This window comes from Lactuca sativa, chromosome 1 (genome assembly GCF_002870075.4).
Source record: "Lactuca sativa cultivar Salinas chromosome 1, Lsat_Salinas_v11, whole genome shotgun sequence".
In the NCBI taxonomy this organism is placed as follows: Eukaryota; Viridiplantae; Streptophyta; class Magnoliopsida; order Asterales; family Asteraceae; genus Lactuca; species Lactuca sativa.
The window spans coordinates 39,110,880-39,125,029 of NC_056623.2; the positions used below are offsets into that span (position 1 = coordinate 39,110,880).

A 14,150-nucleotide genomic window follows, 5' to 3' on the forward strand; every position below is an offset into this window, starting at 1 on the left:
CCCATGTAGTTATGAGTAGAAGACCCGGGGGTTAGCCCTAGGCACAGTATGCTAGTATGATATTCAGGACGAGGTCCAATGATAGTGGGCGGATGCCCAAAGAATGGTTTATATGATAGTTTATACTTGTTGTCTGTGTGATACATGTATTTGCCTGGTAGGGAGGTGAGTGTGGGCGAGGTCCCGTACCTCACCAATAGCAGAGTGTGGATGGTGTTCCACATCTCATTAGCAGCAGAACAGGGGCGAGGCCCAAGTTAGGGAAAGAGTGAGTGTGGGTTGGGCCCGTATCTCACTACCAGTAGGAGTGTGGACGGGGTTCCATGACTCACCAGTTGCAGGACATGGGCGAGGCCCAAGATAGGCGAGGCCTTTAGAACAGGATTCGGTAGTGTATGTTTAGTGTGTATCTGTTGCGATATGTTTATGTGTTAGTAATTGTTGGCGAGCGAGGCCCAATGAAAGGCGAGGCCTAAGTGAAACAGATCTGTATCCGAGCGGGGCTCGAAGCCAGGCAAGGCCTGGAGCGGCGGGGCCGTTGTAGCGGGCGAGGCCCGAGGCATGGGCGAGGCCCATAATAGCGGGCATGGCCCAGTATGTACAGTATGTGGTTATGCATGGTATGTGGTAGGTTGGGGAACTCACTAAGCTTCGTGCTTACGGTTTTCAGTTTTGGTTTCAAGTACTTTCGGTAGCAGAGGGAAGAGCTCAGAGTGATTGCATGGCACACACCATAGATTAGACAGCCTGGGAATGTTTTACTCTGATAACGAACATGTGCTTTGGAAATTAATACTCTGATTATGTTTTGGATTGATGATTTTGCTTTAAGTAGTGTTTTATTAAAAGAAATTTTAGTCTTGAATTTTGGGACGTTACAACTTCTCCCATAAATGCTCCACAACAAACCCAACCCTCTGTCACAACTATTACATTTGGGAGAAAACGTTGTTGACTCGCTTATAGATATCATCAAGGTTTTAGGTACACCAACTTAAGAAGAAATCATGTGTATAAATCCAAACTTCAACAAATTTATTGTAACACTTGAATTTGGTAAGTTTCATATTTAACCTCTTTGTCTAAAAGTTTGCAAAGTTAGTCCTTAAGCTAGTATGCAGGATGTACTAGGTGGTACACTTAGCGTACTAGCCTGATTTTGATCGCGTGTTTAGTCCACATACGTTGGGCTTACGTGAGTACGCATGGCGTACGAGTGGATTATGAAACCCTAATTTCTAGGGTATTGCACCCTATTTAAGCCTTATGATAGCCTCATTTGGTCATGTTTAGACAACCTCCACCTCCCCTTGTCCAGAAATCGAAACCCTAGTGTGTTCTTGAGAGTTTTGAGCCATAAAGAGTGTTTGTTGGTGCTTTGTTAAGGAGAATAAGAACTGGACCACCTGGAGTTTTGCTTGGAGCTTGAGGATCCGGGATTAGCTCATCATTTTCTAGCCTTTTGAGGTAAAATGACTCAAATACACGTCTAACTGTGACTTTAGGGCCACTTAAGTTAGGGATGAGCATGGTACGGAACCGGTACCGACCCGTACCGTTCCTAATTTCCCAAAAACCGAATTTTATTGAAAGTCAATCCCGAGTACCGAAGCGAATTAACATCACCGGTACCGGTTTTCGGTACTGGTACCGGTTTTCGGTACTAGTACCGGTATCGGTGGTACAAAATCCTGAATTTCATGTATTTGGAGTACCAAGTACCGTCCCATATTTTTAAATTCGGTACTGGTATGGGGTCGGGATTTGGGACAAACTGTTCATCCCTAACTTAAGTATCTTGAAAATTCACCCAAGATATGTTGATTAAATTTTGATTACTGCGAGAGGCCTATTTAAATGTAATTCCACAAAATTCTTCTAAAAAAACAATTTTATTTCTTGCTTTTACTCATAACAACAAATTACATTTCTTAATCAACAATTACAATTTACTTTACTTCTTTGCATATAATAACAATATACTTACATCTTAACTGATAATAGCAATGCATTTTGATAATTAAGTGAGAAAAAAATATTTCTTAAGGATATATAAAGGAAAACTTACAACACCATTTGTGAACATATTGCTAAATGGAAGTAGGTTAGTATAAAACAAATAATGACTTAGTAAGATTGAAAATTAAAGTGGTTAGTTGCAATATAAATAAAATATAAAATATGATGCAATTATCGTCAACCACAAAAGGAACCATTCAATGGGATCCAGTTAAAGTACAATGCTATTACAGGAGAAGACTTTAAATATAGTTTAATTAGAAGAAATCTTATTTTTGTAATTATCTTAAACACTGGACCAAGGACACAAAGTAGGGGGAATATAATAAATATCAACATACTTCCAATGATTTGTATAATATAGCATTCTACTTCCATTTCTCTTTACTATAACATCATATTTAGATAAATATACTTATTTATACTTTCAACGGTAAACCTAATATCAAATCAGATTTAGAAATAAAAAAGATGGAAATGAATACCTTAGGATCAAAATTGAGTAATTCCTTGGAATTTTGGAAGAGGTAAGTTAAAAAAAATATTATATAACAAGTTTTATATAATAAAATTTCATAATAACTAATAGCATTTGTTTGTAGCCGAAGAAACATGAATAGTAACTCTACACCACAGACAAATGTCGATCCCAAAATCTACTGATTTAAAAACATACATATACATTCCAAATTAAATGAAAAACATAATAAAATACAATGATTTAAAATTACTTGACATAAGATTAGAGAATAGAAGTTATGAACTTGTTATGCATAACACCTTTGATTTCTACACATCAAATAAACCTTAACTCCAAACTTCAACCACAATCCACAAGAAAACTTAAAAACATGTCAAAACATTAAGAGTAAATTACACGAATGGTCCATATGGTTTGGGGTAATTTGCACGTTTGGTCCCTAACTTATTTTTTTAACTCAGAAGGTCCCTACAATTTGTTTTTGTTACGCGCTTGGTCCTTACTATTTATTTTTGTTACACGTTTGGTCTCTGTCTTACCTAAAAATACTATTATTTAAATACGAAAAAATGATGAGATATGTAAGGTAAGATGGAGGGTGTGGGGTTGGGGGTGTGTCTATTTAAATAAATTAAAAAAATCAAGGGCAAAATAGTATTTTTAGGTAAGACAGGGACCAAACGCGTAACAAAAACAAACAGTAGGGACCTTCTGAGTTAAAAAAATAAGTTAGGGACCAAACCACCAATTACCCTAAACCATAAGGACCATTTGTGTAATTTACTCAAACATTAATCTAAACATCAAATTACTGGAAGAATCGAATAAGTAATTTTAAAGTATCCATAGTTCCATACCTTCTTTTCTAAATGACAGAGTTAAGAGCAACAACAACAAAGTTGACCAATATCTGATCATTAATGATTTCAGGAACCTCCACATCAGTTACTAATTTCAAGATATCAACAACTTTGGCAATACTTCTGAGTTAAATAAGTACAAGTGAATACTTGCAGAAGAATTAAGAGCATGATGTTAAAATATATGCGCATACATATTCACACACATACAATATAATACATTTAAATATGTTTTCAAAAGGGCTTACTGTCATTTGCTCTGTAGGAAGATAATTACCAATTGTTTCCCCAAAGATTTCACATGTAGAAAATTAAATCAACCTCTTCTTATGATATCCCTTTTCTACTAAAACACAACAAAATCCATCAAAATCAGAAAAACTAACAGAGATGAGGTAATCTATAATTGTATTCTTTAAGCAAGATAAAAGAGGTTGCAATTAAGGAGAAAGGGTAGAACATCGGAGATAACAAAGAAGAGATAAATGGTCACCTCTTGTTAACATGTATTTTTAAGAATTTCAAATAGATGGATGGTGGTGAGGATTGCAGTCAACGATGGTGCTATAGATTTTTTTAGAGGTAATAGAAGCATATGGTGTGGTTATGGTGGCGACAACAAATGATGGTGAAGGCGGCAAACGATGGTCAGTGGTGCTAGGGTTTTAGAAAGAAGGTAACCAAGAGATAGGCAAATGAAATTATGAGAGATCTAAATTTGGGTCAAGTGAAAACCGGAAATGTGGGATCCGTTACTATTCTTTGGCAAAGCTTAGAGGTTTGTACATATTGTTAATAAGATTGTACCTCTTAAAATTCAAAAAATGTCTAATATGTTTTATAAGATAGCAAAGATAGAAGTTCATTTGACCAAGAGTCATATTGCCCTAGAGGAGAATAATCGACACCCTACAGATGAAAATTGTTTTCCCTTAAATAACCCAAAATGGAAATTAAACACCGATAGATTTGAAATCGGCAGACATATATACATAATCAAATATACACCCAAATGACCTGAATAGAACACAAATTACAACTTCAATTGATCACAAAACCTATAACGTAATCAAAATTCCATGAGACTTTCTTCATGCAAAGCATACGATATACAAACTAGTGAACAGCAGCCACCTTCCACATACATAAAACATATTTGACAGCTAAAATTTGAAAAACAGTTATCTTTAACAAATCTTCAAAGTAGAGATAGATATACTATATGGGGAAAACCTAGTTCACTGTAATGCCAATCAATAATTACAAAATCATGTTTACAAAAACAGCACACACACAAAGGAAGGGAGGGAGGGAGGGCATTTTTGGTATTGTGTAAAAAAAAAATTAAGAGGCTGCTTCTGTTAGATGCAATGCAAAATGAGAAACTGCAGACTGTAGATGGCATGAAAGAATGTCATCAGGGATGGGTGAATCAAATATGGTACTGAAACACTCCAACTTATCCTCAATGCTTGACCCCTCTCCTGGATCCCCTACAAGCAAATCACTTATCTCCTCTGCCATCTTTGCATACACCATTCTGCATTTTTTTAATTATAAAAAACAATTTACATATTGTTATTTACAAAATCCAAAAAAACAAAATGTTTTTTTTTTTTATTTTTTATTTTTAAGTACCTGGCATCAAGAGGCAAACGGCTGTCCCAAACTGCCAAGGACTCTTTCAACCGACTAAAGAACTCTTTACACTCATCATTTTTCTTCTTTAGAGAAACCTGCTAAAGTAGAAAAGTTAATAGAATGAAAAATATAAATATTATTATCAGAAATAGAGTAGTTACATACCATTTCAGTCATTGCATCATCATCTTCCTCCAAACTAATTCTAAGGGTATAAAATGTCATGTAAATTCCAGCCCCAACATCCCAATTCTCAATTTCTGATTTATGTTCTTCCATTGAAGTCGCAATCCTCCATATCTCCGAGTGTTTCCCTAAATTGTAAAGAATGTTAACAAAATAAATCACTTCATATTTATCAAAAAAAAAAAATTAATGTCACAAAACAGTTTACCTGACAAGAACAGAGAATGTGCAACCAAACTTATGAAGGTCGAATGTGCCTTTTGCCAAAACCCACATCCAAGATAATGTTCAAGGGCATTAACGGAATTTCCATAGTAACCATGATATACAGCCTACACAATTCAAATACAAATATACAATAACCTCAAAAAAAAAGAATTCAAACATATTGTCTGGAAGAAAAAAAAAAAAAAAAACTCACCAAGGCCTCATGCATCCAAGCTGATGGAACCCCTAATTCTTCAATAAACTCGCGTTGACTTTCTTGACCACTCCATGTTTCACAATACTGAAACAATATTTCTTTAATAACGCGAGCTTGCAGATTCGGATAATCCTCATGATTAGACATATGGAGGACAACATAGATTGCCCAATGACAGTGTCCCAAAGACAACAACTGTGAAACAAATCCCATATCAAGAACATGAAGATCATCACAACTAAATGTCCCAACAGCTTCCAAAACAGCACGTTGATGCCAAATCATATGGTGATCAAGCGGATCATGACTTGAAGCAAACGCACTAAACATAGTCTTTAAGATACCAAACTCCCTGTCTTCACTTCCATGAAGAATCATAAGATAATACGCAAGGTCAAAACGGTCATTACCCGCGGTCCATCCGTTTTCCACTACCCCTTCGTCTATGTAAACCGGAACCGGATACGGGGCCCGCCCGTTTTCTAAAAGACGGTGATACGTTTGAAAAATGGAAATCAAATCAGAATCAGGTGGAAGCTGATACCACATTAACAAACCTAGAAATCTTTTCCAATCAATGTTCATGTCTCCTAAAGCCTCATGGATATTACCTGAAAGCAACTCTAAAATCTTGATCCTGTCCTTTTCAATGAAACTGAAATCCAAACCGTTGGTTTTCCAAAGATTAAGTTGATGGTCAAGATCGGACCGGTTGACCATTGACCCGCCAGCCTGGCTTAGCAGCAACGCGAGCCTCACGTCTCCTCTTGAAGCAGAGAGCTCGACAGCTGTATCAAGTTGTCTTCCAGTTAACAACAAAAACAAATGTTGTAAATCATTTGAGTCGTTTAAGGAACTGATTTCATCTTGTACGCGATGCATTACGGATTCTTGTAACCAGTAACTGAACTCTGCTCTTCGGATCAAAGGAAGTGCTTCCATGTCTGGATCTAATGAGCTTATTTCTCTTGAAGAGAAAAGAACCTTTATGAGCTCCCAAACAAGAACTTGGTGCATTAACATGACACGTTTGGAAGGGGATAATCCGGTTACTTCTAGTTGTTTCTCAATGATTGATATATAGCTTCGACATATATGAGAAAGTGACAAACGATCACATACAAGTTTTTGAATCTTTATCTTGTAATCATCAACTTCAACTTCCTTTGTTTCATGGTTGATTTCTTTATGAAAGTTTAAAGGAGAATCGAAGCATGAATCGATAAGTTCTTCACGTACTTTGTTGTTTTCGTCTCTGACAACGTTATCAGTTGCAGCTTTTTGTAGATTTATTGTGGAAGAATTGCAATGAAGAAGGAGGCCATTTGGACCCCACGCTATACCAAATGATTTACCCATGAACAATGCAGCATCAACTATGTTTCGTGAGTAGTTCTTTGTCACTGGTGTTTCCTTTACCTCCATTTTAAACCCTTGAACTTTTGTTATTGTTAAAGGAAGGGGTTTCTTTTGTTGGGTTAATAAAATTGACCCGTTTGGGGTTGACCCAAAACTACCAGGATTGTACTCGAGTAAAGCTAATGGAGTTTTTCGAGTTATTTTGGTAGAAGGATGATGTATTGGAGATCTTATGTGTTGCTTATGGTGTGAAAAACTTTCATTCAATTCTTCATCTTCATCTTCCTCATAAGGAAACATCACCATTTGCATTTCCTTCATTCTAACAGGATCAAGACCAAGGTGTGAAGGAAGAGAATGAGAAAGAAGGTGGGGATCAGAACCATCACTATCATTCATTGGAATCGGTTCTTGGACATCGGAATCGGAACCGGCATCACCCATTGCGATATCTTCTTCTTCATCATCGCTCAGACCAAATCTACTAAAATGTTGAACTGTAAATTTCCATTCTTTTTTGTTTGAATCAAAAGAGATAAACTTTGCTCCTTGTCTTTCTGCACTTACCCTCAACTTCTCTGTTACTTGGTCTTTCATGGAGGTTATTTGTAAAAGTAGAGTTACTTCAGCAGCCTTGTTGAGTCCCTTACCAATTACAGGTTTGGTAGTTTCATCTTCATACACAACAATCTCATGTCGTTTGAATTTGATAATCTGGTTTAAATCTAACCATCTGACATCGGTTTCTCCAAAAAACTTAACTTTTCCATAACCATATCTACCAACTGTAAAGTTTTGAACCCTTTGGCAATGACCTGGGTTCATGAGTTCTCTCATGGCCAATTCGGTCAAACAAGGTTCAGTAAAATAATCAGAAGCTTGAAGGGTAGGTAAGAAAGTTTGAATCTCACGTGAGATTGAACAAGGTGAAGAACCGTTATAGACATCCAATGTTACTTTTCTTTTCTTGAATCGGGATTCAGCAACAAGAGCATCTAAATCCACACCCATTTTGAAGTATTTTTTAGTGCACACTAGTTATTCAAAAGCTCCTGATCAATGCATAAGAAAGAAGGTGTAAGAACAGCAATATAATTAAACAGTAACCATGACTAGCAATACAGGGCATGAACTGTAGATCTGAGACAAAGAATTGCACCCTCAATTGCAGAAACTACCAGATATTAGTGAATCTAGACCAGGGAAATCAAATCACTGTGTTAACCAAGAAACATGATTATCGCCAAGTATCTTAAATCTGCCCTTGTGACAGGGAACGTAAGGTTTTTGCTACAGGTGTAGCTGTGGTGGCAGGATGACAATTAGGGGTTTATGGTTTGAAGACAACAGCTAGTACCATATGATAGTTTGTGGCTTGATTCCTCTGGAGTACAAACCTCAAAAGAGTCAAATGAAACGGAGATATTTCTTTAAAAAAAATAGTACGACTACAGCTACGGGATACGCCCGATCAAAACCTTCTTATAACGAAAATAAAACCCTAAATTACCAGGCCAGACCAAAATGCCCGAAGAAAACAAGAGATCAAGTCGAAATCAACAAGTTGGAGAAGGCATACAATCATTAATTATCGGGAAACACCAGATACTTCAGTAGTTAAAGAAATAAATTCTAATGCCGATTTTCTCACAAGAAAGAAAGCAAGCCCCAAAGCTCTAAGCCGCATAATAAAATGCACGAACAAAGGAACAAATTAAAGTTTGATTTGCAAAGTAGGAAAGCTCATACTGTCGATAAAAATCCAAGACTACTTGACATTTCAGCTGAACAAAAAGAGGACGGTACCTGACCACAAAGTCGGCGAAAATGTACGACTTCACGACGCTGGTATTTGGAAAATCAGCTTCCGTCGATAGTAAGTCGGTACGCTGGACGGATAGATCACCGGAGATTAATCGGGGGGAAAAGCAGAAACCCTAGACAGAAAATTAAAAAAATCAGCTTCAGTGTCAGTGGGGGGAACTGGAAGAAGACATTGGTGATGAAAATTTTCATGTACGGAGTTGATGGATCAGTATCCAACTTATTTCAGGCCCAATGTTTAGTAAACCCTTAAGAGGACTGAGGGTCTGAGGCTACGACGAAATATTACCCATGAAGACGCTCATTAAGCTTGGATATTTTAACAACTCGATCACTTTTAGACGGGTTTCGGTTTCGGTTTCAGTTATGATTTTTCGGTTATTTTTTTAAACAATAACCGGTTATAAATAAGGTGAAACTAATAATGATTCAATTCATAATACATATATGTATTTTAGTTGGCTTCAAAAAAATAAGAGACAATTAAACTTTAATATTATAAAAATGAAAAACCGTTGCGTTGATATGTTGTCTTTCTGGACTTGTATCATATTCAATATGAACCATATGATTTTTTACATTCTAAAATGAAGTAAAAACACTAAATTACATGTTGAAAAAATAAAAATAAAATAGTAATTCCGACTTCATATAAGTGAATTACAGTATTTTAAAAACCGGGACAAAATAAAAAACATGTTGAAACAAAAAAAAACGCAGTATTGATATGTTGTCTTACGAGGCTTATATATGATTCAATATTTAACCAACATATGTTTTTTTACGGTCTAAAATAAGTACAAACACTAAATTACATTTTGCAAAAAAATCAAGTAATATCAATTTCATATGAGTGAGTTACGGTATTTTAAAAACCGTAACAAAATAAAAATACGTGCTGAAACAGAAAAACGCAGCATTGATATGTTGTCTTCCAGGGTTTGTATATAATTCAATATGATTTGTTACAATCTAAAATGAAGTAAAAACACTATATTATATGTTTGAAAAAAATTCAAGTGATTCCAATATCATATTAGTGAGTTACGTATTTTAAAAACCGGGACAAAATAAAAAAAATATATATGCTGAAACATAAGAAAACGCAGCATTGATATATTGTCTTTTGGGGTTTGTATATGATTCAATATTTAACAAAAAATACGTTTTTTATAGTCTAAAATGAAGTAAAACACTAAATTACATTCTAAAAAAATCAAGTAATTCCGACTTCATATGAGTGAGGTACTAAATTTTAAAAACCGGTTCCGATTTTTAACCGGTTTTTTGTGGAACCGAACCAGTTTTAGAACCGAGACCGGTTTTGCTATAAATAGAGAACCGCTAACCGAACCGTTTTATTTAATCTGGTTTCGGTCCGGTTCTAATTCCAGTGGTTCTAATGTTTGTCCCTATCTTGAAGTAAGTACTTGAAATCAATTAAAGAAATTCAAATTAGAAAAAGAAACAATAAATAAAAATTGAAACCTTATTCCTGAATTTTAAAATTAAGGAAAATAAAATGAAAAGGAAGGGAAAAAAAAAAAGAAAAAAAAAATTAAGTCAAAACTACAAAAATGGTCATGTTGTATGTATTTTTTTCGAGTTCTAGTCCAAACCCTAATCTTTTTGGATTGTCACTCCTTTTGAACTTGTTTGTATATGTTTGGTCCCTCTGAAATTTGAAATTATGGTAATACCCTTGTGTATTTATTTTCTATTTTTCTTTATTTTTTTAAAAAAATAATAATTATTTATCTATTTTAATTATTAAAAAAAATGGTCCATCTCTCTCTACACAAACTTAAAAATCTCTCTACCATGTTCATCATCTTATATCCTCGTTTACCTTTTTACATGAAAATAAAACAAGAAAAAAAAGGTCAAAGTTCTCATTTCGATACTGACGGACTCCATTAGAATTTATAAGCCATGGATAAAATCAGAGCACGTGGATTTAATCCAGCGAATGTTGTTCCTGAAAGAAGCCTTCACACTGCCTTCAATCATATACACTTTATAGTGGGCAATCCTCCTCTTCCTCTTGCTTTCTGGATCAGTCAACCCTCCTTACGGTTTTGACGACCGTAACATCCCAAAAATACCAAGTAAAATTGTCATTTTTAAACCGTTCATTCATTTGTTCCAAAAGATAATCAAATCAATAGTATTCTCAAAACATTAGAGTAAAAATCACAAATAGTCAATGCAAAATAAACTATGGGGGATGCAGTGCAATTGTAACGTCCCAAAAATAATGACATAAAATTTCGTTTCTAAATTAATAAATTGTTAATACATATCAATATTATAGACCATGATTATCAAAGCTTTAGTAAAACATCAACGAATCAGAGTAAATCACAGACTCCAGAAACATGTGGTGTGTGCCCTACAACCATCCCGAGCTCTTCCATTTGGAAACCGGAGTACCTGAAACATAAACTAAAACAATAAGCACAAAGCTTAGTGATCTCCGCAAGATACCACATACCACGCATACATAAATCACATATTGGACCCTCGCTCTCCATCGGGCCTTGCCCGGTCTCAAGTCTCACTTGGCCTCGGGCCTCGCCCGACATCAATCCTTGCTCAGATTACAGATCTGTTATTCTCAAGCCTCATCTGTCACTGGGCCTCGCCCTCCATACACATACAAAATATTGTGTATTCATGCTAACACATAAAATGATCATAAACACTAGCATATATTCCAGTCATCGGGCCTCGCCCGGTATCGAGCCTCGCTCGGCATACACACATTACCATATAACCATATAATCATATAGACATATAACCATACTAGCACATGCAATAATCACGAAGACCATAGCACATCATACAGTCATTGAGCCTCGCCCGACATCAGGCCTCGCTTGGTAAGCATAAAATCATATACTAATAACTAGCATACAATCTACTCATCAGGCCCCGCCTGGTATCAGGTCTCGCCCGGTAAGCATATCATCATACAATACATGCAAGATTCACGCAGACATATAACATCCTATGGCCGACTTTGATGCCTTCGACCCGCTAAACCCAATGAGGAGACTCACCTCACACTGCTAAAGTCTCGCGGATAAAACTTTGGTTGTTGGATGACAGATCCTTGAACTGTCAACATCAAAAAAACACCCAATTAATAATTGGGTTCCAATGCATAACCATAAATCCATACTTGGGGTAAAAATATCATTTTACCCCTAACTATCTTGGTCCAAGACCAAGGCCTAAACTCACACTCTAAAGGCCCAAAAGCCAAAATAATCAACCAAGGCCCAATTATGGCCTAATTTTCCAAATTGGGCCCAAACACCTTACATGGGCCTTACCCTAAAGCCCATACAAATATCCTAGTCCATACACTTGTTCTCAGGTGGCCCAACAAGAACTCAAACACCTAAGCCCAAAGGAAAGGCCCAACTCAAAGCCCAAACAAAATTAGGTTTTCACATAAAATAACGATTAGAGTTAAGTAAAATCTCTTAACCCATTAACGACTTAATCTATTAAGCCTATCACTCTACTAGATCAATCATACAATATGGTCGGGCATAATTTATAACTCCAATCCAACGGTCCAAAATGCAGGTCCCGACAAGTCCCAAACAAAAGCCTCCAAGATTAGGGTTTTCTAAACCCTAATTAAAGGTTTCCAACCCAAACACACACCAACTAGGTCCAAGGTTGAGATTTTAGATTAATTTGGGTTTCACTGCGTCGGGCGCCACCCACTGCCACCTCGGGCGGTGGTGGTCGATGGTGGTTCACGGCGGTGGTGGTGGTTTTTGAATTAAAATTCGTCCACAAGGTTCTAATACATCAACCAATGAAGAAAACACCCATACACATAATAGTTCACGCACATAGCTGCCTAACACGGCGGCAGGTGGCGGCAGCAAGGTGACAGCTGGTTGGCTGCCAATGTGGTTTTCCATATTTTTCGGCCAGAGAATGCATACACACACTTCATAATCACGGAAAAGCACTACAAAACATACCTACAGCCACCCTCTTAGTGGCAGAGATGACCGGAGATAATTCTGAAAGAAAAGAAGACAACCGCAAGGACCGACGGCGGCAGCGGCGGCGGTGCAAGCTAGCCTTTGCGGAGCAGAAACAAAATGAGAATGAAGGGGTTGCAGCGGAGAAATGGAGTTGCACCTTCACCGGAGAACGACATGCGGCCCCGATTCACGTTTCCGGCGACCCATGCTTCGGCGTCTACATGTTGCTCTTCACCTTTGACGGCAGCTTCATCGGCAGTTTGGCTTTGGTGGTTTCCGGCTTCAACAGGCAAGAGGCAGCGACCGAATGTAAGGGGTATAAGGGTGGCGACTGTTGCATGATATTAGGGTTAGGATTAGGGTTTCATGCTCCTTAAAAATGGGAGGGGAAGGGTAGTGACGGGTTTAAACCCGTCTCCAACATAACTTCATTCCATTTTTTACAAGGTTGGTCCTTCCACTCCAATTTTTTTTTAAAATAAATTCATAAATTACCATTCAGCTCTCAGCTTCCAAAATCTTTTCAATTTAAGCCCAAAAGCTAGAAAACAAATCCAAATATTTTTTATTTAGCCACATGCTCAATTATTCTTTACACCACAGACCACGAAAGCACCCTTAAGACCTCCAAGACAATTTATAATGCCAAATACATCCTTCCTCACTAAAACCCTTTATTTAAATTTCATTTATCATAATAAAATAATACTTAAAATACATTCCCGGATTTAGGGTTTATTTTCAAAACGGGGTGTTACAGCAATCATGTCGGGTCATTCCCTCTGGAACTAGAAATATTTGAAAATTATTTAAACCACAAACCATAAGCATGGAGATTAGTAAGTTCCTTAAAATATCACATACCATACCACAAGCCCGGTCCAACATATACATAGGCTCAGCCCAATATGCTAATGGCCTCAACCCAACATGTAAATGGGACAATCCAAACGTGCATATTAATAGGCCCAGCACGACATGCATACAATAAGCCCAATACGACATGCATACCAATAAGAGTGAGCATCGAAACCAGGTATCCGGTACCGGAACCGGAACCGCTGGTTACGGAATAGAAACCGCCTTAAGCGGGTTCTAGTTCTTTTTTTGGAACCGCTACCCGATAGGTGCCCGCCGGAACCGGTTTATATATATATATATATATATATATATATATATATATATATATATATATATATATATATATATATATATATATATATTCAATTGAGGGGATGTCATATTTTGAATTACATCGATGTCCAGTTTAAAAAAGAGTTTACATAAACTCGCTCAAAATTAATGTTATTTAACTCATAAGCCAAAAAAAATTTAACTTCGTT

The 14,150-nt window shown here is 36.7% G+C and overlaps 1 protein-coding gene across 2 annotated transcripts; it reads right to left on the reverse strand.

Moving 5' to 3' along the window:
• Nucleotides 1-4,470: 4,470 nt before the first annotated feature.
• LOC111910189 (nuclear pore complex protein NUP96) lies at nt 4,471-9,014 on the reverse strand. 2 transcript variants are annotated; one of them, XM_023905971.3, is made up of 6 exons: nt 8,777-9,014; nt 5,609-8,022; nt 5,396-5,519; nt 5,167-5,315; nt 4,999-5,099; nt 4,471-4,900 (listed from the first exon to the last, which is right to left on the reverse strand). In XM_023905971.3, the coding sequence occupies exons 2-6, from the start codon at nt 7,979-7,981 to the stop codon at nt 4,705-4,707; spliced, it is 2,943 nt and encodes a 980-aa protein (XP_023761739.1). In that variant the 5' UTR covers nt 7,982-8,022; nt 8,777-9,014; the 3' UTR covers nt 4,471-4,704. The 2 variants fall into 2 exon arrangements, with proteins under 2 accessions (XP_023761739.1, XP_023761747.1); XM_023905979.3 differs by having other exon boundaries at nt 4,999-5,096; nt 8,777-9,012.
• Between the last annotated feature and the right edge of the window lie 5,136 nt (nt 9,015-14,150).

What these genes read in the sequence shown, in the direction of transcription:
- LOC111910189 (XM_023905971.3), bottom strand. Translation starts at nt 7,981, where the DNA reads ATGGGTGTGGATTTAGATGCTCTTGTTGCTGAATCCCGATTCAAGAAA. An exon ending in CTTGGATGCATGAGGCCTTG is followed by an intron (nt 5,520 to 5,608) that starts GTGAGTTTTTTT and finishes TGAATTGTGTAG; the next exon opens with GCTGTATATCATGGTTACTA. An exon ending in ACATTCTCTGTTCTTGTCAG is followed by an intron (nt 5,316 to 5,395) that starts GTAAACTGTTTT and finishes TTTACAATTTAG; the next exon opens with GGAAACACTCGGAGATATGG.